The 26,729-nt window shown below is 46.4% G+C and overlaps 2 protein-coding genes and 1 long non-coding RNA gene across 8 annotated transcripts in view; 1 reads left to right on the top strand and 2 right to left on the bottom strand.

Annotated features, from left to right (window-relative positions):
* Positions 1-26,729, top strand: part of LOC127002792 (uncharacterized) — a 74,525-nt gene that overhangs the window by 14,448 nt on the left and 33,348 nt on the right. For 3 of the 5 annotated variants that reach the window (XR_007756545.1, XR_007756543.1, XR_007756547.1), the window contains exon 2: positions 5,539-5,718. The exons of the other annotated variants lie outside the window; for them this stretch is intronic. This is a non-coding gene — a long non-coding RNA (uncharacterized LOC127002792). The remainder of the gene's footprint in view (positions 1-5,538; positions 5,719-26,729) is intronic. 5 annotated transcript variants of the gene reach the window in all.
* Positions 1-26,729, bottom strand: part of LOC127002788 (uncharacterized) — a 101,533-nt gene that overhangs the window by 46,335 nt on the left and 28,469 nt on the right. The window contains exon 9 of one of the 2 annotated variants that reach the window (XR_007756541.1): positions 3,281-3,559. The exons of the other annotated variant lie outside the window; for it this stretch is intronic. The gene's annotated coding sequence lies outside the window, so the exon portion shown is untranslated. Of the gene's footprint in view, positions 1-3,280; positions 3,560-26,729 lie in introns of those variants that run through there. 2 annotated transcript variants of the gene reach the window in all.
* Positions 3,974-26,280, bottom strand: LOC127002789 (uncharacterized). The gene is made up of 8 exons (XM_050868994.1): positions 26,151-26,280; positions 9,386-9,499; positions 8,798-8,949; positions 7,876-7,964; positions 7,124-7,294; positions 5,908-6,024; positions 5,481-5,664; positions 3,974-5,233 (listed from the first exon to the last, which is right to left on the bottom strand). Exons 2-8 carry the CDS (start codon positions 9,454-9,456, stop codon positions 5,064-5,066), a joined length of 954 nt encoding a protein of 317 aa, XP_050724951.1. The 5' UTR covers positions 9,457-9,499; positions 26,151-26,280; the 3' UTR covers positions 3,974-5,063.

The raw sequence follows: 26,729 nt of genomic DNA, 5'->3' as shown, positions 1-26,729 counted from the left end.
CCCTTCTCCTATCCACCAGTCCTATTAGCAATCCTTCCCCTATCCACCAGTCCCATTACCAACCCTTCTCCTATCCTCCAGTCCCATTACCAACCCTTCCTCTCTCCACCAGTCCCATTACCAACCCTTCCCCTCTCCACCAGTCCCATTACCAACCCTTCCCCTATCCACCAGTCCCATTACCAATCCTTCCCCTATCCACCAGTCCCATTACCAACCCTTCCCCTCTCCACCAGTCCCATTACCAATCCTTCCCCTATCCATGAGTCCCATTACCAATCCTTTCCCTCTCTACCAGTCCCATTACCAACCCTTCCCCTCTTCACCAGTCCCATCACCAACCCTTCCCCTCTCCACCAGTCCCATTACCAATCCTTCCCCTATCCATCAGTCCCATTACCAACCCTTCCCCTCTCTACCAGTCCCATTACCAACCCTTCCCCTCTACACTAGTCCCATTACCAATCTTCCCCTATCCACCAGTCCCATTACCAATCCTTCCCCTATCCACCAGTCCCATTACCAACCCTTCCCCTCTCTACCAGTCCCATTACCAATACTTCCCCAATCCACCAGTCCCATTACCAACCCTTCCCCTCTCCTCCAGTCCCATTACCAATCCTTCCCCTACCCACCAGTCCCATTACCAACCCTTTCCCTTTCCCCCAGTCCCATTACCAACCCTTCCCCTATCCACCACTCCCATTACCAATCCTTCCCCTATCCACCAGTCCCATTACCAATCCTTCCCCTATCCACCAGTCCCATTACCAACCCTTCCCCTCTCCACCAGTCCCATTACCAACCCTTCCCCTATCCACCAGTCCCGTTAGCAACCCTTCTCCTCTCCACCAGTCCCATTTCCAACCCTTCCCCTATCCACCAGTCCCATTACCAAACCTTCACCAATCCACCCGGCCCATAACCAACCCTTCCCCTCTCCACCAGTCCCATTACCAACCCTTCCCCTCTCCACCAGTCCCATTACTAATAATTCCCCTATCCACCAGTCCCATTTCCAACCCTTCCCCTCTCCACCAGTCCCATTACCAATCCTTCCCCTATCCACCACTCCGATTGCCAATCCTTTCCCTATCCACCAGTCCCATTACCAATCCATCCCCTATCCCCCAGGCCCCTTATCAACCCTTCCCCTATCCACCAGTCCCATTACCAATCCTTCCCCTCTCCACCAGTCCCATTACCAACCCTTCCCCTCTCCACCAGTCCCATTACCAATCCTTCCCCTATCCACCAGTCCCATTACCAACCCTTCCCCTATCCACCAGTCCCATTGCCAACTCTTCCCCTCTCAACCAGTCCCATTACCAACCCTTCCCCTATCCACCAGTCCCATTACCAATCCTTCCCCTATCCACCAGTCCCATTACCAACCCTTTTCCTCTCCACCAGCCTCATCACTAACCCTTCCCCTATCCACCAGTCCTATTACCAACCCTTCCCCTATCCACCAGTCCTATTACCAACCCTTCCCCTCTCCACCAGTCCCATTACCAACCCTTCCCCTCTCTCACCAGTCACATTACCAACCCTTCCCCTATCCACCAGTCCCATTACCTATTTGCTTTAATTAATAAAGTAATTTATGATGTGGGACTTTATCAAACGCTTTCTGGAAATCAAGATAGACTACGTCCAATGATTTGGTTACGTCGCAAACTGAGAAGAGATCGTTATAAAAGGTCAATAGGTTTGACAGGCAGGATCTTTTGTTACGGAAGCCATGTTGTGAATCCCCAATTAATGAGTGGCTTTCGAGGTAACTCACAATTTTGTCTCAAATTATGCTCTCGAGTAGCTTACCTACAATTGAAGTTAGACTAATGGGTCGGTAGTTACCTGGTATTTTTTTTTTTGTCTCCTTTCTTAAAAATCGGTGTCACGTTTGCCTTTTTCCAATCCGAAGGGACGATGCCTTGTCGCAAGAACATATTGAATACGGTAGTGAGGGAGGAGAGTATCTCGCTCTTTGTTTCTTTAAGCAGTATAGGATATACTTTGTCGGGTCCGGGACTTTTATTTGTTTTAAGTGAATGGAGAGCTTTGAGGACTTCATCGGTTGTTATTTCAAAATTAGGCAATGCATGCTCGAGATTTACAATAGTACTGGTGTTGGTGGTAGTGGGAGGAAGACTGTTAGTATTAAACACCGAGGAAAAGTAATTGTTTAATATGTTTGCAATGTGTTGGCTGTCAGTCACTAGAGCACCGTCGCTGTTTGTTAAAGGTCCAATGCCAATTTTGATCGCCTTTCTGTTGTTTATGTAACTGAAGAAAGATTTCGGATTATTTTTAGAGTTGGCTGCAATATTTTCTTCATATCTACACTTTGCCTGACCTACTTGTCTTTTTACTCGTCGTCTGGCGTCATTATAAAGTCTAATATTTTCGGGCGTGCTTTATTCTTTCTTTAACCCCCAGAGCTGTTATTTTCGATGCAAGTCCTATTTTATGTTTTTCTGCATCTCGTATGTAATATTTTCAGGGTGTATCATAAGCTCTCGCTTCAAAAACGTGCCAATTAGCGAGATGTAAATTGTTTCGGTGACGCAGCGATGCACGGCGAAGGTATTGCCGTATAACACAATCACCCAGCTCTCGTGCTGGAAAAGGAGTGTGACCACACATTTGCTTTTTTATAGAGTCGTGATGATTCGGACGGTTGATTTTTTCATGATTTTTATAAAACTTATATGAATTTAAACATTATAGGTGTTGCAACGGTTATATAAAGGTTAATTTGGTTGATTTATATTCAGATATTATGCTTGTGAGAAGAGAAGGAAGCCATAATACCAAAAATTTTGAGATGTTTCTTGTAGTTTTCCTTTTATTTATTTCCCCCCTAAATATTGAGAGGATACTTTGTCCTTATATAAATGTTTTGTAGAAGATATAATCTTGTTTATTAGCCAATCAAACTTAAGTTATATTAATATTATGACGAGTATCATGAGTGTCCGTACCATCCCACCTCCCAGGCCGAACCATCACCACGGGTGGGGATGGTTCGGACGATTGAGAAACTTGTCTTTCACCACCTACATCTGAAAACTGGAAATAGCTACGAGTGTCATATTAGCAGCCTAAAGAGCCAAAGGATGGAGGAACATTTTGAGATCAACAAAATTACACTATTACTTAAACTTCTTTTTCTAAAAATATTTTTCTAAAAAGTGTCCGAATCATACCGGCTCTCCCCTACACATTATAATGCAATTTGGCATTTAATTAAATAATTCAGGAATGGAATAAAAACTTCTATTTTCATGTCAGAATCTTTATTGTAGACTTTCCTGTTTACATGTTATTTGTGGAATAGTTACCATTTATGTGTCTACATCACAACTTGTGAAGTTGATGCACAGAGTGATAGGCTAATAACATGGAATACGATTTGTAAGTGAGTGCCAGGTTAAATAAGAGTAACAGTGAGACTTTGACATTTTTACCAAATTAGCACCAAAATGTTATAGAGTGATGCCCATACTGAAGAATTCAGCCAGGTTTACAGTTGTTAACACTTAGAGAGGGGAACCTGTCATGCAGGCCAGGGATTGAAAGTTGTGCGCCCGGCACCGTCTCGTTGTAGACTGACTCGGTCTCACTCCCAGGTAAAGGGGCTCTCACACATTCCCGGTCCCGGTCGCGACCGTCCCCGATGACTCCCGATAAGCCGATCGGGGCCTGACCGCCGACAAAATAGGCAATAATCCCCGGACCGGCGGCTTACCGCCGGTAAGCCGGCGGTTTACCGGCGGTAGACCGGCGACCATATACGATTTTCGATTTCTCCGACCGGCGACTGCAGCAGGTCAGTCGGCGGTAGACCGCCGGCCTACCGGCGGCAGACCTGCTGCACATCGACGAGCAAACACTTTCTTTGCATTTTCATATATTTATAATTACCTCATAAATAGCTTCATACCTAAATTCATTCGTGTGCATAAAACTCTCTCTCTCTCTCTCTCTCTCTCTCTCTCTCTCTCTCTCTCTCTCTCTCTCTCTCTCTCTCTCTCTCTCTCTCTCTCTCTCTCTCTCTCTCTCTCTCCTTTCACCCATTCCTCTTCCTCCTTTCTTTTCATCTCTTTCCACCCTCTCTCCCTTCCTTCCTCACTCTCCTCCATCCCTCCCTCTCTCTTCCTCACTCCCTCTCTCTTCCTCACTCCCTCCCACCTGTTCCTCCTTCCATTCCTCTCTCTCTCTCTCTCTCTCTCTCTCTCTCTCTCTCTCTCTCTCTCTCTCTCTCTCTCTCTCTCTCTCTCTCTCTCTCTCTCTCTCTCTCTCTCTCTCTCTCTTTCTATCTATCTATATCTATCTATCTATCTATCTATCTATCTATTTCTCAATATCTCTATCTATCTATCTATCTATCTATCTATCTATCTATATATATCTATATCTATATCTATCTATCTATCTATCTATCTATCTATCTATCTATATCTATATCTATATATATATATATATATATATATATATATATATATATATATATATATATATATATATATATATATATATTTTCTCTCTTTCGCCCATTCCTCTTCCTCCTTTATCGCATCTCCCTCTCTCTCTTCATCCCTCGCTCCTGCCTGTTCCTCTTCGTTTTCCTCCTTCCTCCCTCGCTAATCCCCAGGTCAGACACAGGTGTTCACTCGCCGGTCTGCCGCTGGTCTGCCGTGGGTGTCGGCGGCTGACCGCCGGTCGACCGGCGACATTTTTCCACACCGCCGGTCGACCGGGCGCATCGCCGATATCTTTGAAAATTTTAAAGTTGACCGGCGGTGGTCGGCTGCGTCTACGGTCCTCAGGGTCGACCGGCGGTCGACCGGCGGTCTGCCGCCGACAATCCCCGATCTTACAGCCGGTCGACCGGCGACCGGCTTATCGGGAGTCATCGGGGACGGTCGCGACCGGGACCGGGAATGTGTGAGAGCCCCTTAACGGACCCAGTCTTTGAAGGCAGCGTGACGTCATTGCGTGAATCCGACGAGATTTTCGAGGGAAGTGGCCAGACTTGTTATAATTAGACTTTGGTTTTACCATTCTCGGTCCTGGACCCACACTATCTCGTAGCAGTTGGAGCGGTGCTGCCCGTCCACTACTTTGTGACCACAGAACGGATTGACGGCGCTGTGCGAAATCTTGAAGCCGAAACAGTCCAGAAGTTGAAAGTATTCCCAGAAGACTTTGTAACTTCGTCTAAGCTCTGAAAAATATATATGATCTTGAATATCCGTTCCGAGTTTAAAAAAAAAAATGTAAAGCCTACAGTTTGACGTTCTAGTCAATCCAACTGAATAAGAGAAAAAACAGACGTCGCATTGTATTCAGGAATTTATCAGTCAAATGAGGAGTAGGAGGAGAAACAACTTGAGATCAGCCAGTAAAAGACGCAGCAATCTGTAGCCTCCGTCTGGCAGAGGAGGGCGGCCCTTCCCACACAGGAACACTACCTCTAAGATTGGAGTCCATGTGAATCTCCATCGCTATCATCTTGACGTTCTTCAGCAGGTTGGGAGTCTTCCCAAAAACATCCCCAAAGAAAGCGACTTCGGATCCCTCCACATCAATCTTGAGGATGTCAATGATGCTGTTGAGGTGGCCGAGCCCCGCGAGGATGTTGGCGTAGCGGTCCACCTGCGGGTGCAGCGATGGTTGTCACGGGCCTGGCAATATCTCTCTCTCCTGTAGGTATGTATGTATATTAAATGTAGCCGTAATACAGTAAAATGCATCAGGTCGTGCGTGATTGGCTGCTGTGCTGATGGGAGGAGGAACATTGAGAACAGGAGATGGGGAAGTCAACGACGGTGTTAAAAATTACTGGCGTTGGAGACGCGGAGTAGGCTACGGCGTTGGGCCCCGGTTTAACAGTCTTACCTTCTTCTTGGCCTGCGGGTCGGTGTTGGTGACGCCGTCGATGCCCAGGTTGAAGAAGCTGATTCTGGCGGTGCGGTTGTGATTCTCCTTTTTGATGGTGGGGTCGAAGGCAAACACCTGCAGGAAGTCGGCCGTATAATTATGCGATCATGGACAAGTCGCGGCTACACACCAGACACGATGCAAAAGAGAATTAACACATGGGGCTAGGCGGCCTATACATGGTAGCTCCCAAACACGTGATTTGCCGTCATTTCCTTGTCTATAAATATCTCAAGTCTTAAATTGGATATTTTGATCGCGTTTCGTTAGCTAAACATCTGCTTAATTTGTTCCATTTATTCACACCCCAGTACTGTAATTGGCTGCCTCCTTCCTGAAGCTTATTTTTCCAGTTTGTACCCACCGCTACGGGTCCCAACTTCTCTGTGTGAGGACCCATCAACGCCGCCTTTCTATCCCCAGACCCGTTTCAATCTTTAACGTTTCATAATTCCAGAACAAGAGCGAATTCTCATCATCTGCTCTGAAATTTCTTAATGGACTCTTTCATGAAATGTTTGGAGCTAACACTTGTCCTTCCTGAGTAGTGACCGGCGTACCTACTATCTGTATCAGTCTGTTGCTTTAACTATCGCACTCTCGGAATGTAATGGCACTCTTGGCAAACTTCTGTAGAGTGATTGGCACTTACGGGTGAACGGCGTATGTGCTGTTTGTTTTGTATACGTTTGTTTGTTTTGACTATCGCACTCTCGGAATGTAATGGCACTCTTGGCAAACTTCTGTAGAGTGATTGGCAGCTACGGGTGACCGGCGTATGTTCTACTCGCATCAGCGTTAAGTCGTCTCACACTCGGGAATATCACCGCTCGTAGCAAATTACTGCAAAATTACAGGAAATGAATCTCGGGCGTGAATCTCAGACGGCATGTGGCATTAAGGTGCCTTCCGTCTGGTGTACTCTTCCTGCAACTGTGGCTGCCTAGGAGGGGAGCAACTGGACCTTTCTGGAACTTAATTTATTTTTTCATCTTTTTGTCTTTTTATAAGAAGACATTATTGAAGGCGCTTTTCCTCCTTTTTTTTAATATCAGTTTGGAGTTGTCTACCGTCCAAAAATCCCAGTACCAGTTTTTATTCCCTGGGGATTGGGATGGCGACCATCTTCCTTTTCTATTTTTTTTTATCAGAAATAATCAATCAAAAAACTTACCGTGCAGCCCAGCTTCCTATCGACTTCGTCCTCGAATGACCAGTCTCCCCCAATGCCGAAGGAAAAGACCAGACATTTCAAGGGAATCACTTTGAATTTCTTGTCCACACAAACCCATTTCTCACCGTCGGTGTAGCGACTCTTGCCTAGCAAACGGCCTCCCAGCATCAGCTGTTGAAGACAGAAGTATGGCATGACTCGGGACTACATTGGGATCTTTTGCTATTAACTCCTTCCTCTATTTTCCAGAGCAACTTCGTACAACTTAACCCCACCGTGTGAAGTCCTAACCTCACTAAACAACGTGACCAAACCCCTCCAAGAAAAGTAACCCACCCTCAGTAAGTAACATAAGCTCACTACATAATGTAACCAAACCCCGCCAAGTGAAGGAACTGAATCTCACCCAGATACAGTAACCAAACTCCCCCAAGTAAGAGTAATGTAACCCCCAAGTAAAGTAACCTATCTCCATCATGTTGCATAACCAAGTTTACCAAGCACAGTAACCTCAGAGCTCCAAGTAAAGAAACCTTAAACCCACCAAGTAAACTACCCCGACTCTGCCAATAAACTGACCTACCTTCGTCAAGTAGGGTAACCTGCTATCACGTTAAGTAGTTGTCAAAATGCAGCCATGCAGCGTCTGCTGCTGTTATTGTCGTTCTGTATTGCTCGTGTTGTTCCGCCGTCCTCGTTGCTCGTGTCGGTGCAGTTGCCTCATTGTCAAGGCCACGCGTCCGCAGACTCACCTGTGTGTCGCAGCGGACCAGCGGCGTTTGGATGTAGTCGAAAAGCTGGCTGAGGTTGGTCATCTCCCGCAGCGCACACTTCTTCTCCCCTTGAAGGAAAGGGGAGTCACAGTCATGTTCGAGAGTTGCATTGGTAGTCTTTTAAGAATCACTAGTCCACTTTGGAAGCTGAATTCATCTAACTTAACCCATTTCTGCGAGTCCCATCTTTACTATGTTCAGTAGTTAATCGGTATATCCATCGCTAATTGCTTTTACCCAGTTTAAAACATGTCCAAATATATGTGTCGTTCTTCAACACACACACACACACACACACACACACACACACACACACACACACACACACATATATATACACACACACACACATATATATACACACACACACACACACACACACACACACACACACACACACACACGGCTGTCAGGGCCGGTGCTGTCCTGGGGTCGGATTATTGTATTAATAAAGACTAGTAAGGGTACTCGCAGGGGGTCGCCTCATGCGATTACTTATCTGAGCAAATTACTTGCAAGAACTCGCGTAGGAGGAGGAATTACACTTTGTTCTTTTTACTATTAGAGGCCGAACTATAGCCTGTGTGATGAACATTTGTGTTGTAGAAGTTATTCTGTATTAGTCATGTTAACAAGCGTACAAATTCTAGGTTTGTTTAACTAGCACCTAACATCAAATTAGGCTGTAGATGCTAGAAAGCAAAGCAGCCATGAGCGAAATATTCAGGAGACGAAACCTTCGGGACTGGACATCCGGCGTTCACGAGGTAGATACGGGTCCTCACACATTCTCCATACCGTGATCGTATTTGCCGTAAGTCCCGTAACTTATAATGGCAACTAATGAAGAGGAGGAAAGAGGGAGGAAGGGAAGGGCGGAGAAAACTAGGGGTGGCCTTACCCCAGTCCTCGTTCCACGTGGCGATGTCTTCCTCCCGGTAGAAGGCACCGTCCCTTGATGCTCCGGGGGCCGGGGGCGAGGCGCTCCTGCTGCTGCTGGTGTCGATGCATCTCGCCACGAGCACGGAAGCAAACTTCTCATCAAGTGAATACCTGTCAGGCGAAAAAAAGAGCGTATATTTAGGTATATTGTCTACGCACCCTTCCAAAGGCAGACTGAAAATCGTCTCTGTGTAGGGCAACAACGTTATGCACCGTTATCGTCATTACTGCGCGACGAGGTTATTCATATTGTTGTCACATAATTTAGAACGTAACGCTAAATCTAAGATATTTCCTGAGCCATGGACGAAAATGTGTTTTTCCTGTGAAATTACTTTAATTATTCGTATAGATAATAGTAATAGCAGGAGTAATAATAGTAATAACAATTTTCCATGATATTTTACTTTATAAAGCAAAATCATATGAATTTTCGAAAGGCTGTTGCTTATATGGTATATCAGAAGGTTAATAGGCTTCGTGACGCCGACAAGGGCGCCACCGTACTGAAGGGGTGAAAGACCACAGAAGCCTTGGCAGCACGCACCTGGAGACACTGTAGATGGCGATGACGGCCACGAGGATGAGGAAAATAATCGCTGTCTGACGGGTGAGCATGGTGACTGTAGGGTAATGTGGTAAAGGCACACTCAACGGCAAACTGCAGAAATAGATAGATATACTTATGTAATTATGTAGAGATAGAATGATGGGTGGACGGTCCCTGCCTGACTACATGTGGGCGCGGCGTCTAGGAGGACCCGGGTGCGCGTCCCGCCCGGCGCCATAAGCTGGGATTTTTCAGTTACCGCCTAGTGGGCCAAGAGTCCCAAGACTACCCACATGTTGTCCTGAAGACCACCTGTCAACCCGGACTCTAGATTCTCTTTCTAAAAAGAGGCTTTAAGATGAGCTCCAGGAGCAGCATAAGCCAAGTAAGATGGCACCTCTATAAACATTTGCCTGCGCCATAACAGACTGGGGCCGACCATCGGGCCAAGAAAGCCTACCGGTGCTATAGACAGAACGTAAAAAAAAAAAAAAAACAAGCAACATGACTGAGGAACACCGCTGCTAAGGCACACCGCACAACGCCATGTGGCACTGTCGTACACTCGATGTCTTATTGAAACTATATTCACTCCCAGTAGTAGGTATTGGCGACAGTGACGGGACCAAAAAAATTCGCAAGCATGATCAAGAATTAGCACCAAAAATGACGTCGAAAAATTTTATACGTTGAATTTGCCGGCCGGGGCAGCCAGCCAGCCAGCCAGCCAGCCGCCGAGGGGACCTCCCCACTACCCACCCGGGTAGTAGTGAAAAGCTACCCAAAGTGACCATTCCCCCCCACCCCCCCACCCCCCAACCCCCAACCCTCCACCCCCCCACCCCACCCCCACCCCCACCCCAAACCCCACCACCTTCCACGCCATCGTGTCTCCCCCTACCCCCCGGAGGCCTGAGCGTCACCCTCTTGCCGGGGATTGGTTAGGGGCGTCCTTTCGCGCCGTGCCGGGGCGTCGCCCTCCTGCCGGGGATCGGTTAGCGCGAGCGGTGACTTGTTCGGGGGATCGGTTAGGGGCGTCCTTTCGCCCCAGTGCCGGGGGATCGGTTAGGGGCGTCCTTTCGCCCCAGTGCCGGATGATCGGCTAGGGGCCTCCATTCGCACCGTACCGGGGCGTCACCCTCCTGCCGGGGGATCGGTTAGGGGCGTCCTTTCGCCCCAGTGCCGGGGGATCGGTTAGGGGCGTCCTTTCGCACCGTGCCGGGGCGTCCTTTCGCCCCAGTGCCGGGGATCGGTTAGGGGCGTCCTTTCGCGCCGTGCCGGGGCGTCGCCCTCCTGCCGGGGGATCGGTTAGGGGCGTCCTTTCGCCCCAGTGCCGGGGGATCGGTTAGGGGCGTCCTTTCGCACCGTGCCGGGGCGTCCTTTCGCCCCAGTGCCGGGGGATCGGCTAGGGGCGTCCTTTCGCACTGTGCCGGGGCGTCACCCTCCTGCCGGGGGATCGGTTAGGGGCGTCCTTTCGCACCGTGCCGGGGCGTCCTTTCGCCCCAGTGCCGGGGGATCGGCCAGGGGCCTCCTTTCGCGCCGTGCCGGGGCGTCGCCCTCCTGCCGGGGATCGGTTAGGGGTGTCCTTTCGCACCGTGTCGGGGCGTCACCCTCCTGCCGGGGATCGGTTAGCGCGAGCGGTGACTTGTTGGGCGGAGGCCTGTGGCTACCTTTCCCCCTCCCTCTCCCTCTTCCCCTCCCGCTATTGATTTTTTTCCAGTTTGCCAGCATGTGTGCGTGTCCCCTCTATTCCCCACCCCTCGCGAGCGGTGACTGGAGGGTCCGTCTGTGGGTACCATTACCCCTCCCACTCCCTCTACCCGCTATTGATTTTTCAGTTTGCCAGCATATGCGTGTGTGTGTGTGTGTGTGTGTGTGGGTGTTACTGGATTTTCATATTGACTGGAGTTATATCGATTGTCTTTTCAGTGAGGGGGTAGGAATGGGAAAAGTAGATTTTATACATTTTTATTGAAATATAGTGGAAAAAAATGGTATGACAAGCTATTATATTACCTTAATCTAGTCTGTTTTATTTGTTCTTTCTTAATCCAGGCTAATTTGTTCTTTCTTAATCCAGACTAAATACATGCTAAGCCTAAAAACAAAAACACACAATCGCCATAAAAAAAAATGAAGAAAAAAAACACAACACAAGTACATATATATATATAAAAAATAATACACACAGAGCGAGTACATATATAAAAAAAAAAATGATTGTTAAGCACTAAATATAGGACTCTCATCAAGAACATTTATAATATTATTCACGTCCATGCTATGAGAAAAATTCAAAGAATTGAAAGCTGAAGGAAGGACAGTGCTTGAGAAGCTTTCATTTGTTTCGTCCGCACGAGCCGCATTGGAAGGGCCCGGTTGTGGCGCGAGATTTTCTTCAACGGCCGCAGTTGTTGCACGCCGCGCTGGTGGGTCTTCAAAGACGAGTTTCTTGGTCACAGAGAGATTTTTTTTCATTGGTTTTCCCCGACCGTACGCCGCTGCTGAGGAGAAGAGACCCGCCTCACGTTTGGCCACCTGAAGTTTTTTTCTCCCAACTTTGTGGAGGCTCTTCTGAGACAGTCTTGGGTCCCGGTGTTCTTGCTGCTTCGGCAAATTATTCTTTGTCATTCTTCGCCGCCGTTCTTGTCCCCGGTCGCGATCTTGTCGTCTCTGGTGCGTCTCCTGCTGCTCGCTACGCCCCTGCTGCTGGAGCTGCCGCAACACTTCCGCCATATGCTGCATTTTTTTTTCCAGTCGTGATTGACGCATTTCATGATCTTTTTGCTGCAGACGACTTCGCCGCCGCTCTCGCGATTCAGCGCCCGACGGAGAGTCAAGACACACCATCACCGAAGCGTGTCTGTTGTTGTTGCCGTGGACTTATGAAAAGATAGAGAAACATTATTAGAAAAAAAAAATATATCTCTCTCTCTCTCTCTCTCTCTCTCTCTCTCTCTCTCTCTCTCTCTCTCTCTCTCTCTCTCTCTCTCTTGTAAGAATAAAAAAATACTTACTATGCGTTACGCTGACCGGTGGGTTGTTCTTCAGATGAGACACTGGTAATGGAGGTATCACATCCTTCAGAAGTCGCAGAAGTCCTTCCCTCAGCACACGCCGCCCCATTTTACCGACACCTCCCAACGCGCCGCGGTTGTTGTTGTTGTTGCCCAATGACTCGCCCGTGATGTGTTCACCGGTAGACTTGGGAGTTTCTGGAACATCCCCCACCTCACCACCACCAACATCCGCTGAAATGACAAGAAATATATATATATTTTTTAAACACACACACACACACACACACACACACACACACACACACACACACACACACACACACCAGCGCTTGTGCGCGCAGAAAAAAAAAATACAAGAGGCGGATATCTCACCTCCGTTTCTGGGATGTGATGTGTTATCCACGACTTCAGCTTGGGATGTGTTATCCATGGCTTCAGCTTGGGATGTGTTATCCACGGCTTCAGCTTGGGATGTGCTTCAACTTCTAATGCGGCTTGACCCATTATCTGATCGTCAACATCGTCAGCATGAAGAGTTGCAGCGGCAGCGTGGGGCTGTTGTTGTTGTTGTTGTAAGTTCATGACGGCGAAGACTTCCTCCATGATGCTCCTCTCGCAACGTTAGGGGACTGACTAAGCTACCCGGGGTTATTTGGGGCATATGCGCACACTACCACAAGCCTTTTCTTCTTCCGAGGCTACCCCAGGTTATAGGGGACACGCCCACACATGTATGCAAACACGCGCGCACATGCCCAAAACCGCAAGCCATTCTTCTTCCGAACAATAGGAAGGCGTGAACAAACTCACACCCACCCGGTCACGTCGCACGAAAAAAAAAAAACAGAATCCTGTTCTTAATAACTACATATAATTGCACACACACACACACGCCATAAATGAATAAGCTACATGCTACTTCTCTACATTTTTTACACATAGGAAAGCGTGAACAAACTCACACCCACCCGGTCACGTCGCACGAAAAAAAAAAAACAGAATCCTGTTTTTAATAACTACATATAATTGCACACACACACACGCCATAAATGAATAAGGTACATGGTACTTCTCTACATTTTTTACACACACACACACACACACATTATTATCATGTAACATTTAATAAGTTAGCCACATATCTTAGAAATACAATGCTTGTAAGTCAGTCCTTGACTAGATTGACAAAATGTTTTTATACATGGAGCATTTTAAACATTCTATAAGCATATGTTAACACCTTTCTGTCATTCTTCAAAAATTTCCTAAATCATAATTATCTTTCAAAACTGACTAGTCCTCTCTAAGCCTATTTTATTACATAAGTATACGAATTTAATGCAATACACGCCACACACCAGATTTTTGTCCGACTGTAATATTGCGGCAAGTTTAAAAACAGGATAATCTTTATGCTTATTTAAGAAACTTCGAAAGTACTTAGAATATAATGATGGGGTCAGGGCGTATGTGTCGAAGAAATATATACACTTATCACTAACATAGAACACCACCCAGTGACCCATTTTCGAAGCTTGCGACGCGCCTAACACATTAGCAATAAAGACAATGGGCTTGTCTGACTCCTTAGATTTAATTTCGCTACATCGTCAGCGGGAAGACAGCCTAAGAAATATATATTATTGTGATAAAGTCTTCCTTGTAGACCTTTCATAATTTGTTGATTATTCATTATGCTCTAGTGTCGCAAGACACGTGCCTCTCCGAGTTGATTGACAACACTCCCTTTGTATCCCCAAAACAGATAATTACTAAATTTTCATCCAAGCCTTTTTTAAGCTGAAGACTTATGCGTAAGTTTCCACTGTGTTCAAGAGGCACTGTGCCTCGTATGTCTTCCGGTAACAAACTAAAAACAAACACTGTCCTTCCTTTCCTAAAGCTATCGTAATCAAGCAAAGTGTCATTTTCTACTCCTAAACTATCTAAAATATCATAATAGACTCGCGTACACTCGTGGGGAAAAGAAACCGTATTTTTATACATATTCATACCATTGACAGAGACTGTTAGTTCAGACAAATCAGCATTCTTGAAATACAAGCCATTTTATTATATACACCCGAAGGCCCTCATGTCAGCCATAACGATGTATAAACGCTCTGGAATGACATTTCCCCACGGTTGGTCACAGACAATACTTGTCTGCTGTTTGCCGAGAACCAGAGATTTATATAACGTCTTGTTAAATATTGTACGCGTTATTTTTCCTGTCTTTAATTCTTTATTTAATGCAAGCAATGCTGACGGATAGGGTTGGAGTCTGGTGACCCAAAGTTTAGCAAAATCAATATGGGCACGCACAGCACTCCCATCGCCGTCAGTGTTCAAATACCAAGCTTCGTTAGCTAACTCAAGCCTTATTCTCAATGGGATGTCGTCGCATAAATACTGATCACAAGAAGTAATGTCCGACATTAATGGGAAGGTGAGATGACCGTGATCTTTGATATCTTTTAAATGTCTCTTGTATTTGCTCCCAAGGCTAGTGAAGTATGCGGCGTCATAGGTTTCAGCTACGCCTGCTCCACCCGACCTGTTATCTTTGAGGAGCTTTCCTATTTCTTCGAATGATTTGAGTTTTAACGTGGAGAAGGTGGTGAGCATTTTTAGGAATGACCAGTAATTAAAGTATGGGTTACTTTCAACCATTTGATCGCCTACATACACCTGAATTGATTTGAACATGGTATTAGCAGTGCCATTGCAGAATTCGACATTGACAGCCTCCTCGACTTTTGTTTGTCCATCAGCTTGAGTGACACTTAATTTCAACTCAAGAATTAATTTAGCAAGATCGATAAATGCCCCCTTCACCCCCGGCACGCGGAACTCTAGGTACTTATCTTTTAACCGGGCGTGGCTGGACAAATTTACAGGTAAAATGTCGACAAGAGTTTTAGACGCAATAGAGCTCTCAACCTGGCGTTGTCTGTTGATTCTAGGGAATTCGTCAACCACACTGAGCGCATAATCAGAAATCGGAACGGAGGGAGCGGCGGAGGCCATGCTGTTGTCGCTTTCTTCGCCCGCTATATACTAATGGAGACACTGGTCGCGGGAGCGGGCGACGTGTTAACTTGATAAGAGACCACTCGCTAAAAAAAATGGCAAGCCCACGCACGCGCGCAGGTCAGAATGTTCCCCCCCCCCTTTTTTTCATGAGTGTCCACCGCACCTCCACATTACTAAATTATATCAAACACATCGCTGTTCTTTCTCTTGCAACCACTTTTCCTTTTATTAATTTTTTTTTTCTTCTTGTTTCGCGAAGTAACTCTTTTTGTTTTCCACCTTTAATAATTCTAGCACCTACGTCACTTAAGGCTTCAATACCTCTTTTCTTTAAAGCCCCTCTCACACTTCTTTGTCCACTGCTCACATCCTGGATAACATCTTGAGTAAACTTAAGCGCTGAGGGCTTAACGGTTCTGAATAGAAAGGGCATTACACTCTTGGCTAGGTTTGCGAGCGTACTAAAAATACCGCCACCTCTTTGATGTAGTCTTGCAGGATGGGCGAAATGCACAGTTCGAATATTGCCAAAACCACCCCCCACCTGATGTGGAAAGCTACTCAAAAGACTTGAAAATTCACCCTCCGTAGGCGGAAGAAACACTGTTCGCGACGATGACTGCATGACCACTAGTTAAAAAAAATATAAAACGTCATTTTTATAGCTACACAGTGGTTTGTGTCTGTCGCCCATCCCCGGCAGTTGAGGCTTTCGCGGGGAGATTCTTCGTCCCCTCTTCCTGCCCCAAGAGCATTACCTTAACGTTATTCAAATCTAGTTGGTGGGCAAAAGATCTTAGCTCCTTCAAGTAGGCCACGTTCCATTCATGATCCATCTTTCCCCTTCGTCCTACGCCGGTAGGAAAAATGACTTTTCGAATGTTTTTTTTCTGCTTTACATAATCACCTAGCTCACTGAGGCAACATTTAAAATTATCGCGTCTGCTTTGCTTGGTGTCCGACATTAAACCGTTCACATAATGCATATCTCTGCTGGTTTCAATAAAATATCTTGACACGTCATTATATTCTACAGATTCACCCTGACAAAATTGAGTCACCATACCCACCACAATGGGATAATTTGATTCCGTGGGTGGTTCCTTCACTACCAGCGACCCCACATTCGGTCTGTCACTCCAAACGACTCTGTTCAAATTATAAAGTTGTTTCCGATTTTCAAAGAGATTAGCATAGCCATACACTTCAGCCAAGTCCTTGGCTATACCGCTAAGTTTAAAACTGCGGGTCATTCATAGCATGTACTTCGGCTGGGGGTTTTCCTAGACGTGCGTGAGGCGTGCGGTTATAGCTCTCGAGTACCTTCTGCAAGATGGAAATATACTCGAGTTTATTGTGAGCTGTCATATACCTATATATTCGACCTTTCAGAGTTCTGATAAATCGCTCAGCAAGGCTGCTTTTTATCTCTTGGGAGTAAACGCTGTACATTTTTATGTCTTTACTTTGCAAATAGGTTTGAAGTGGACGATTATAGAACTCTTTGCCTCGGTCAACACAGAGCCTAGAGACCCCACTGAAAGCAGCTTCTTCCTCTAGCAATGTCTTCATTGCCATTACCATAGATTTTGCATCTTTACGTTTAAGGGGGGCGGCTACGGGGTATTTTTGGCCGAATATTTTTGAAATCTGAGAAATTCTTTTTCTTCGCTCACTGTGGCCGAGATAGCCTAAATTATCAAGTGGTAAGGTTTGTTTTGGTCAAATTAAATCCCTTACGGCCGGGAAGCCATGTTTAAATACCCCGCGCGGTTGCGTCAGAGGCCTGAGTCACGCGGTTACACACGTGGTGTCATTCAATGCTTATATACGCGTAAATTTTCAATAAAAAATGATTTCTTCTTTATGAATCTGCATCACTTGGCATCTCAGAGAGGGTGGATGGAGTAGTCATGCTGCCCGAGGGCCGAGAGGACTGTAGATCACGCGTCACAACTTTGGCTATGAGGATGGGAACATAATATTACATATGTTTGGTTCTCAAGAAAGATTACAAGAATCTCTTCACTGGCAAGACCTTGAAAGAGCCAGACATGCAACACCCAAGTCCAAAAAGAAAAGAAAACAGCAGAAGAAGGATGAAGAATACCAGCCTGGAGAATATTGATAAAATCTGGCGACAATGAGAAAGGTGGCGCCTTTTGACACCCTCACATACCAGTGAATAATACTTTCTCAACACTGAGAAAGGGGACCAGATGCCTTATCAATATCTCCAGTCAATCAGCAAGGTTTGCACAATCATGTGTGAAAATTTCATCTCAATCGGACAATTATGAAGGGCATGACAGGGGTAAATGCAAAAAAAAAAATTAGGAGCCGATTTCTCAAAAGTTGGTTTTTTACACTTCAAAAAATTTCAAAAAATCAGTAAATCATCTGACTGACAATTGTTAGGTATCAATAAAAACTTCAATCAAAGGCCGATTTTTTTATTGGAATAGATTTTTCAATATGGCCATAGAAAACGGGATACAGAGCGGAGAAAATCAAGTGTGAAAAAAAAATTTAAAAATTTTCTCTCAAAGATAAAATCAAAAATCAAAAATCTGTTCCCGACAAAATGTAGATATATAATCGAAGTTTCATTGGTAATTTTTTCAAAGTGATTGACTTAAAAATAAAGCCTGTGAAACAAATTGAAAAAAAACGCGTTTTACCTCAGTGCCCCCTATCATTCACCCAATCTCCATGAAATTCACTATACACTCCTCATTAACACCAACAAACAACATAATAAAATTTCAAGGCTATTGGACCTACCAAAAGAGCTGTAGGGGGGGGGGTAGTCGCCCCCCTTAAGAGGCAGGGCTTTGGCGTAACTTGAAAATGCATCAACGCAGACTAAGATGTAATTATGACCTCCATTAAAGGAGCCGTCGTTCGCTATATTTGATCTCAGTGATAGGACCTCGGGGGTAGTTATGCAGACGTCAGCCAGCAGATAGCCGTAAGGTTTTCCCGCAACAGCTCGCTTGTAGATACTGAGAAATGCCTTGGCTCTGTCACGACCATACAATTGACGACCTAGAAGTTCAATTTGACCAAGATCTCTTTGTTTAAGCAAAACGAAATGAGTGCAATTGAGGGATATGCTTCGCGCATACTTTCCCTGCATAAATAAGTTCTGAGAAATGAGTATGGAGCTAAGGCCAAGATGTCTGCCTTTAATAAAAACATTGGCGACGCTTTCATCATTGGCAGCGCGTAAAAAGTTATCGTCATATACTACTAACATAGATTTATTTTTCTGACAGAGATCAATTTCCTGTTCTGGGTCTATAATGTCCTTACTAAGTATTACTTTATTTTGCAGCTCTGGCAAGTCTTGAATGGGATGATGTGTTGCACCGCAAAATTTAATAAGAACTCGATAGAATTTGTCACAATATTTCCGCACAAGTCGCGTCACTAGCTGTGTTTTCCCAGATCCTGACGCACCGGCCACAAATATCCTCCCTCCTCGCTCGCGGGGAAATAAATCGATAAGGTCTTCCCCATAACACTCTTCCATGGCAAAAGTCTCGCCATGAGTGAGCGTTTTTTTGCTGGCCCACTGATTTTAAAAGAGAGGGTGGGTAGGTGTAATGTGCAAGACGATCGTGGCCGAGCGGTTTTCTTCAAAGTATATTTTTCGTCCATACTGATCCGTCACCACTACCGCCACTGAATCTATAGCGTTCTTCGCCAACTTTTTATACAGAGGTCTTTGCACTGAGTAATAATTGTTACTCCCACCGTAAGGGAGGGTGGCTAAAATGTTCACAGTTTGGCTAGCAAATCGCGTGGGCTGGATTATGTCGCAATAGAGGTGGAGATAGTCCACGTCGGCGTGGGGGTCTGGCGGGAAATCGGCATTTACCTGGCGAAGCGAGTAATGTGACTCCTCATCCGTGACGAATATATCATAGTAATGATTAGGAATAAATCCAAGAATAGCCGCCAATCTGGGCTTAAATAACAAACTTATTTTGCAATAATTTAGATTACCGCAGCCATCTATAGAGCGTTTGTGGTAGCATACAAAATTTTTGGTCCAACTCAGTATTCCGCCTTCTCCATCAAAATAATCCTTGTAATTTGTAAACCCAAACACTCCATTTAAAATAGCTTGCCAGTATGTATTAAGGTCAGCCACAATTGCGCTTATTTGCTTGCTCGTTATATTTTTCGAGGGAGACAGCGAGTACCGCAACTGTTTTCCTGAGGCGTCATTGAGCGTTTCTGTGTAAACTTCCACTATGGCTTCTTTGTCTTCTCGATGGAGGTGTATACTTCTCTAGGAATAAAAATACCGTGTAAGGCAACCTGATAATCTCGGTCGGGTGTAAATTTAACGGTATGATTTCATTTTAAATGAACCTGGCACGTTGTCGGGATAAAGATCGCGGCATCCTAGGCTTCTAAGGTATATTATATGTTCGTCCGCGCTCGTCATGTTTGCGATAAAGACTGAGCTTGTTATGGTTTAGGCTTTAGCTTTTAAGTAACAGATCAATGATTGCTTTTACCGCGAGCTCTGTCGCCGTTACAGCCACTCGCGTGAGCTCCTTCGTCTGAAACCCAGCCCGGTGGGGAGGAATCTCCATGCCATTCTCGGGGTGGGGAGGTGAGATAAAGGCGACCGTGGAGATGATGTTGACGCATAGCCTGGATTAAGAAAGAACAAATAAAATAGACTAGATTAAGGTAATATAATAACTTGTCATACCATTTTTTTTCCACTATATTTCAATAAAAATGTATAAAATCTACTTTTCCGTCTCTTTCAATTAGGATTTATTTTAGGGGAGAGAAAAAAAAAGGGGTAGGATGGGTGGGTTTCCATTGTATTTCTTTGAGCCTGTACGGTGTGAGTTTGTAATATGTCTTTTTTTTATGGCGATTGTGTGTTTTTGTTTTTAGGCTTAGCATGTATTTAGTCTGGATTAAGAAAGAACAAATTAGCCTGGATTAAGAAAGAACAAATAAAATAGACTAGATTAAGGTAATATAATAACTTGTCATACCATTTTTTTCCACTATATTTCAATAAAAATGTAAAAAATCTACTTTTCCCATTCCTACCCCCTCACTGAAAAGACAATATATATATCTCCAGTCAATATGAAAATCAACAGTAACACACACACACACTCACACACACACACACACACACACACACACACACACACACACACACACACACACACACACACACACGCATATGCTGGCAAACTGAAAAATCAATAGCGGGTAGAGTGAGAGTGAGGTAATGGTACCCTCAGACTGACCATCAAGTCACCGCTCGCGAGGGTGGGGAATAAGGGGACACGCACACATGCTGGCAAACTGGAAAAAATCAATAGCGGGAGGGAAGAGGGAGAGGGAGGAAAGGTAGCCACAGGCCTCCGCCCAACAAGTCACCGCTCGCGCTAACCGATCCCCGGCAGGAGGTGACGCCCCGACACGGTGCGAAAGGACACCTAACCGATCCCCGGCAGGAGGGCGACGCCCGGCACGGCGCGAAAGGAGGCCCTGGCCGATCCCCCGGCACTGGGGCGAAAGGACGCCCGGCACGGTGCGAAAGGACGCTAACCGATCCCCGGCAGGAGGGTGACGCCCCGGCACAGTGTAAAGGACGCCTAGCCGATCCCCGGCACTGGGGCGAAGGGACGCCCGGCACGGTGCGAAAGGACGCCTAACCGATCCCCGGCACTGGGGCGAAAGGACGCCCTAACCGATCCCCGGCAGGAGGGCGATGCCCCGGCACGGCGCGAAAGGACGCCCTAACCGATCCCCGGCACTGGGGCGAAAGGACGCACCGTCACGGTGAGAATGTACGCCCCTTACCGATCCCCCGGCACTGCGGCTCACGGACGCCCCTAACCGATCCCCAGGGAGGAGGGTAACGCCCCGGTACGGTGCGAATGGAGGCCCCTAGCCGATCCCCCGGCACTGGGGCGAAAGGACGCCCCTAACCGATCCCCCGGCACTGGGGCGAAAGGACGCCCCTAACCGATCCCCCGAACAAGTCACCGCTCGCGCTAACCGATCCCCGGCAGGAGGGCGACGCCCCGGCACGGCGCGAAAGGACGCCCCTAACCAATCCCCGGCAGGAGGGTGACGCTCAGGCCTCCGGGGGGTAGGGGGAGACACGATGGCGTGGAAGGTGGTGGGGGTGGGGTGGGGGGGGGGGGGGAAATGGTCACTTTGGGTAGCTTTTCACCACTACCCGGGTGGGTAGTGGGGAGGTCCCCTCGGCGGCTGGCTGGCTGGCTGCCCCGGCCGGCAAATTCAACGTATAAAATTTTTCGACGTCATTTTTGGTGCTAATTCTTGATCATGCTTGCGAATTTTTTGGTCCCGTCACTGTCGCCAATACCTACTACTACTCCCTTCTGCCTCAGTCAGCGCTTTTCCGTGATCTGTCTGAGCGCAAACACTGCAGCTCCCGTCATAAAGCCAAGCCTCCCATCCTATTGATGCTTCTCATATTCTTCTGTCCATTATTCTTTACCAGACCTTCACTGTGTGGGATAGTGGCTTTATCATCTGTAATCAACGAGCTTCTGCTTCCCACTTCATCATAGACAGGGACGATAACACTATCTTGACTTTTTAATTAATGTTTCCTAGGTCGTCAATCTTCTAAATCAAATTCCACATGACAAGTCTGTTTCCTCCCTGCTAGTCTCCCCTGCTCCCGAGGCTCGAATATTATTATATTCCTTATATGTACCTCCAATAAAATTGTGCCTATCTGAATAGAAACTCTCTCTCTCTCTCTCTCTCTCTCTCTCTCTCTCTCTCTCTCTCTCTCTCTCTCTCTCTCTCTCTCTCTCTCTCTCTCTCTCTCTCTCTCTGCCCAATTTCAAAAGAGCTAACTTCGTAGAAATCCGACAAAAACTAACAGAAATACAACTATCAGATGATGGCAATGTAGAGGAAGCCTGGCTAAGCTTTAAAAATCATTTACTCACTCAGCAGAACACATTCGTTCCTTTGTATGAGAAGCGAAGTAATACTAATAAAAGCCCACCTTAGTTTAATAGCGAAATTAAGCACGCACTCTCTCTCTCTCTCTCTCTCTCTCTCTCTCTCTCTCTCTCTCTCTCTCTCTCTCTCTCTCTCTCTCTCTCTCTCTCTCTCTCTCTCTCTCTCTCTCTCTCTCTCTCTCTCTCTCTCTCTCTCTCTCTCTCTCTCTCTCTCACACACACACACACACACACACACACACACACACAGACAGTGCCACACTATCTGTTAATATCACTGTTTCCAGGTTTACGTACTATTATCTTTAAAAAAATATTGATCCCGATGCGTGTGTGTGTGTGTGTGTGTGTGTGTGTGTGTGTGTGTGTGTGTGTTTCAATCAGTGTGGGCATACCCCGCGAGGTGCATCGCCTCGCCCACCCTTCGATGCCAAGCCCTGAGGGTCCTCCGGGCAAGTCTCCATGCAGGTCCCCTATCTAAGTACCTCTCGGCAAGATCCATTGACTTGCCTAAAACACGAACTCTGTGGGCGTCCCCTTGGCCTCCTCCACTCGAGGTTATCTTTTACAGAAACAACCCGATGAGCTCATGCCACATGCCTGTATGCCCGTATAACCGGAGTTGGCGTTGACGGCCTATGTGGGTAATTTACGTATGTGAAATCAGTCTCACAGAGTAGTCACCGGCTTAACACAATTATTCCAGCGATATCCCATGATTCTGCGTAGACACCTATTACCAAAGTCATCAATCTGCCTCTCCAAGTCACCATTTAGTGTCCATGTCTCACACCCATAGAGTAAGACAGGGGGCACAAGGGACTTGAAGATCCGGACCTTTGTCCTCCTGTACAGGTATCGATAGCGCCATGTACTCGTGCTGAGCGAGTCCATAAGCGAATGTGATAACAGCAGATTCACATCTCTGTTATCTGTTGCAGGAAAGATACCACACAGAATCACTCTTGATTGATTAGCGAGCCACATAAGTTCTTCATAAAACTCAGTAGGCGGTGGCTGAGTGGTTAGCGTGCGGGCCCCGCATTCACCGCGCCATGGATAACGTCGGTTCGAATCCCCACGATACCACCTGGGATTTTTCAGTCACTGCCGAGTAGCCTAAGATTACCCACATGCTGTCCTGAAGACCACCCATCAACCCGGACTCTAGAAGAAACCGTCCAGTGAATCAAGAATGAGTTCCGGGGGGCAGCATGAGCCAAACATAATTGGCGGCACTATAAAATTTGCCTGCCCCATGACGGGCTTGGGCCGACCACCAGTCCCCTGAAGAAAGCCTTCCGGCGCTACAGGCAGAGATGTTAAAAAAAAAATTGGGGCTTAGAAAAGAACTGTAATGCATATTCGACATGATAATCTTCCAGGTAGCTCACAAAAGATACCAGAGCCTTCAAACTAATGCTAATTATGAACTTTACATTTCTGCCCGAAATCGTGCCAAATGTATTCTCCGACTAACCAAAAATTCTTTCATTAATAGAAAATGTCAAAACCTTGCTTTCTCTAACTCTTCCCGTGACTTCTGGCATCTAGCCAAAAACATCTCCTCCAACTTCACTTCTTCATCTTTCCCTCCACTCCTCAGTCCTGACGGCAACACTGCCGTCTCATCTATCTCTAAGGCTGAACTCTTCTCTCAAACTTTTTCTAAAAACTCCACTCTGGACGATTCTGGGCATATTCCTCCTACTCATCCCCCCTCTGACTCCTTTATGCCTGTTATAAAGATTCTTCAAAATGATGTTTTCTATGCCCTCTCTGGCCTCAATCCTCAGAAGGCTTATGGACCTGATGGAGTGCCTCCTATTGTCCTTAAAAACTGTGCCTCCGTGCTGTCACCCTGCCTGGTCAAACTCTTTCGCCTCTGCCTGTCAACATCTACCTTTCCTTCTTGCTGGAAGTATGCCTTCACACAGCCTGTACCTAAGAAGGGTGACCGCTCCAATCCCTCAAACTACCGTCCTATTGCTTTACTTTCTTGTCTATCTAAAGCTTTTGAATCAATCCTTAACCGTAAGATTCAAAAGCACCTTTCCACTTCTGACCTTCTATCTGATCGCCAGTATGGGTTCCGCAAGGGGCGTTCTACTGGTGATCTCCTAGCCTTCTTAACTGACTCTTGGTCATCCTCTCTTAGCCGTTTCGGTGAAACTTTTGCTATTGCGCTGGACATATCAAAAGCTTTTGATAGGGTCTGGCACAAATCTATGCTTTCTAAACTTACCTCCTACGGTTTCTATCGTTCTCTCTGTACCTTTATCTCCAGTTTCCTTTCTGACCGTTCTATTTCTGCCGTGGTAGACGGTCACTGTTCTTCCTAAATCTATTAACAGTGGTGTCCCACAGGGTTCTGTCCTATCTCCCACTCTTTTCTGTTGTTCATTGATGATCTTCTTTCCAAAACGAACTGTCCTATCCATTCCTACGCCGATGATTCCACTCTGCATTATTCAACTTCTTTTAATAGAAGACCCACCCTTCAGGAACTTAACGACTCAAGGCTGGAGGCTGCAGAACGCTTAGCCTCAGACCTTACTATTATTTCCGATTGGGGCAAGAAGAACCTGGTGTCCTTCAACGCCTCAAAAACACAGTTGCTCCACCTATCCACTCGACACAATCTTCCAAACAACTATCCCCTATTCTTTGACAACACCCAGCTATCACCTTCCTCAACACTAAACCTCCTCTGTCTATCCTTAACTCAAAATCTCAACTGGAAACGTCATATCGCATCTCATACTAAATCAGCTTCCTCGAGGCTGGGCGTTCTGTACCGGCTCCGCCAGTTCTTCTCCCTGCACAGTTGCTGTCCATATACAGGGCCTTGTCCGCCCTCGTATGGAGTATGCATCTCATGTGGGGGGCTCCACTCACACAGCTCTTCTGGACAGAGTGGAGGCAAAGGCTCTTCGTCTCATCAGCTCTCCTCCTCATACTGATAGTCTTCTACCTCTTAAATTCCGCCGCAATGTTGCCTCTCTTTCTATCTTCTATCGATATTTCCACGCTGACTGCTCTTCTGAACTTGCTAACTGCATGCCTCCCCCCCGCCCGCGGCCCCGCTGCACTCGACTTTCTACTCATGCTCATCCCTATACTGTCCAAACCCCTTATGCAAGAGTTAACCAGCATCTTCACTCTTTCATCCCTCACGCTGGTAAACTCTGGAACAATCTTCCTTCATCTGTATTTCCTCCTGCCTACGACTTGAACTCTTTCAAGAGGAGGGTATCAGGACACCTCTCCTCCCGAAACTGACTTATCTTTCGGCCACCTCTTTGGATTCTTTTTAGGAGCAGCGAGTAGCGGGCTTTTTTTTTTTATTAATGTTTACTTTTTTGTGCCCTTGAGCTGTCTCCTTTGCTGTAAAAAAAAAAAAAAAAAAAAAAAAAAGGCAAGGCCAAGAAAAGTGCATGGAACAAAACAAAGACTTTCACTGACTCAACAAAACCTGTCCATGCTGTCCATAGAGGCCTGGTGTGACTGTTTGGACAAATATGGACTGACCCAAAAGTTCCTCAAGATTCTGAAAACTCTTCCATACCGACATTGAGGCGGCTGAGTATATATTAGGCGGCAATGTGTTCAGTTCGTGACGAGTCTAAGCTAGCTCCCCTAAGTCTAAGACATCGTTAGTGCTATTCCAAGACCTTTAACATGCGGACAACATTGCTTCAACTTTACCTTAGCTATTTGTTGTTCTTGGTGCTCTGACTCCCGTTGTGTCTGCGTCTGCCTACACTTACACTAATGAAGAAAACGAGCGCAAGCCGAGTGTGAGTGTTAGAGGGGGGGGGAGCTGGCGGGCGTGACGGGGAGAGGTCTTAGGGAGGGGAGGGGGTAGGAGCAATTGCAAGATAAGGCGAGGAGAGGAGGAGAAAGCGGAGTGGATGGTGATAGAGCTGTTCACCCTCTCTTTTAGACTGGTCGATAGATGGGTACCTGGGGAAACCTGGGGAAGGTAAGCTGTGGTAACCCGGATGTCACGCCTCCCCTCTGTCTTTACCCACCACTGGCTAAAGCCCCGTTCACACTGTGCCGACTTGTTATAGTAGGATATCAATGTATTATTATTATTTAATATCACCACGAATTAGGCATACAATTGTCAATGGAAAAACCCACGACAGATAGATCACGCCACCTTATAGGAATGTCGTCCGTCAGTGTTTACCGTCTCAGTTTTGTATACCTCGCACTCCGATGGTGCGTGGAGGTCACCTTGACATACGTGACCAATTGTAACAATTATTTTCCAACCTG

The sequence above is a fragment of the Eriocheir sinensis genome, chromosome 24 (genome assembly GCF_024679095.1).
Source record: "Eriocheir sinensis breed Jianghai 21 chromosome 24, ASM2467909v1, whole genome shotgun sequence".
Lineage (NCBI taxonomy): Eukaryota > Metazoa > Arthropoda > Malacostraca > Decapoda > Varunidae > Eriocheir > Eriocheir sinensis.
Note: the sequence above shows the minus strand (reverse complement) of the source record. Positions and strands in the feature narration are given on the sequence as shown.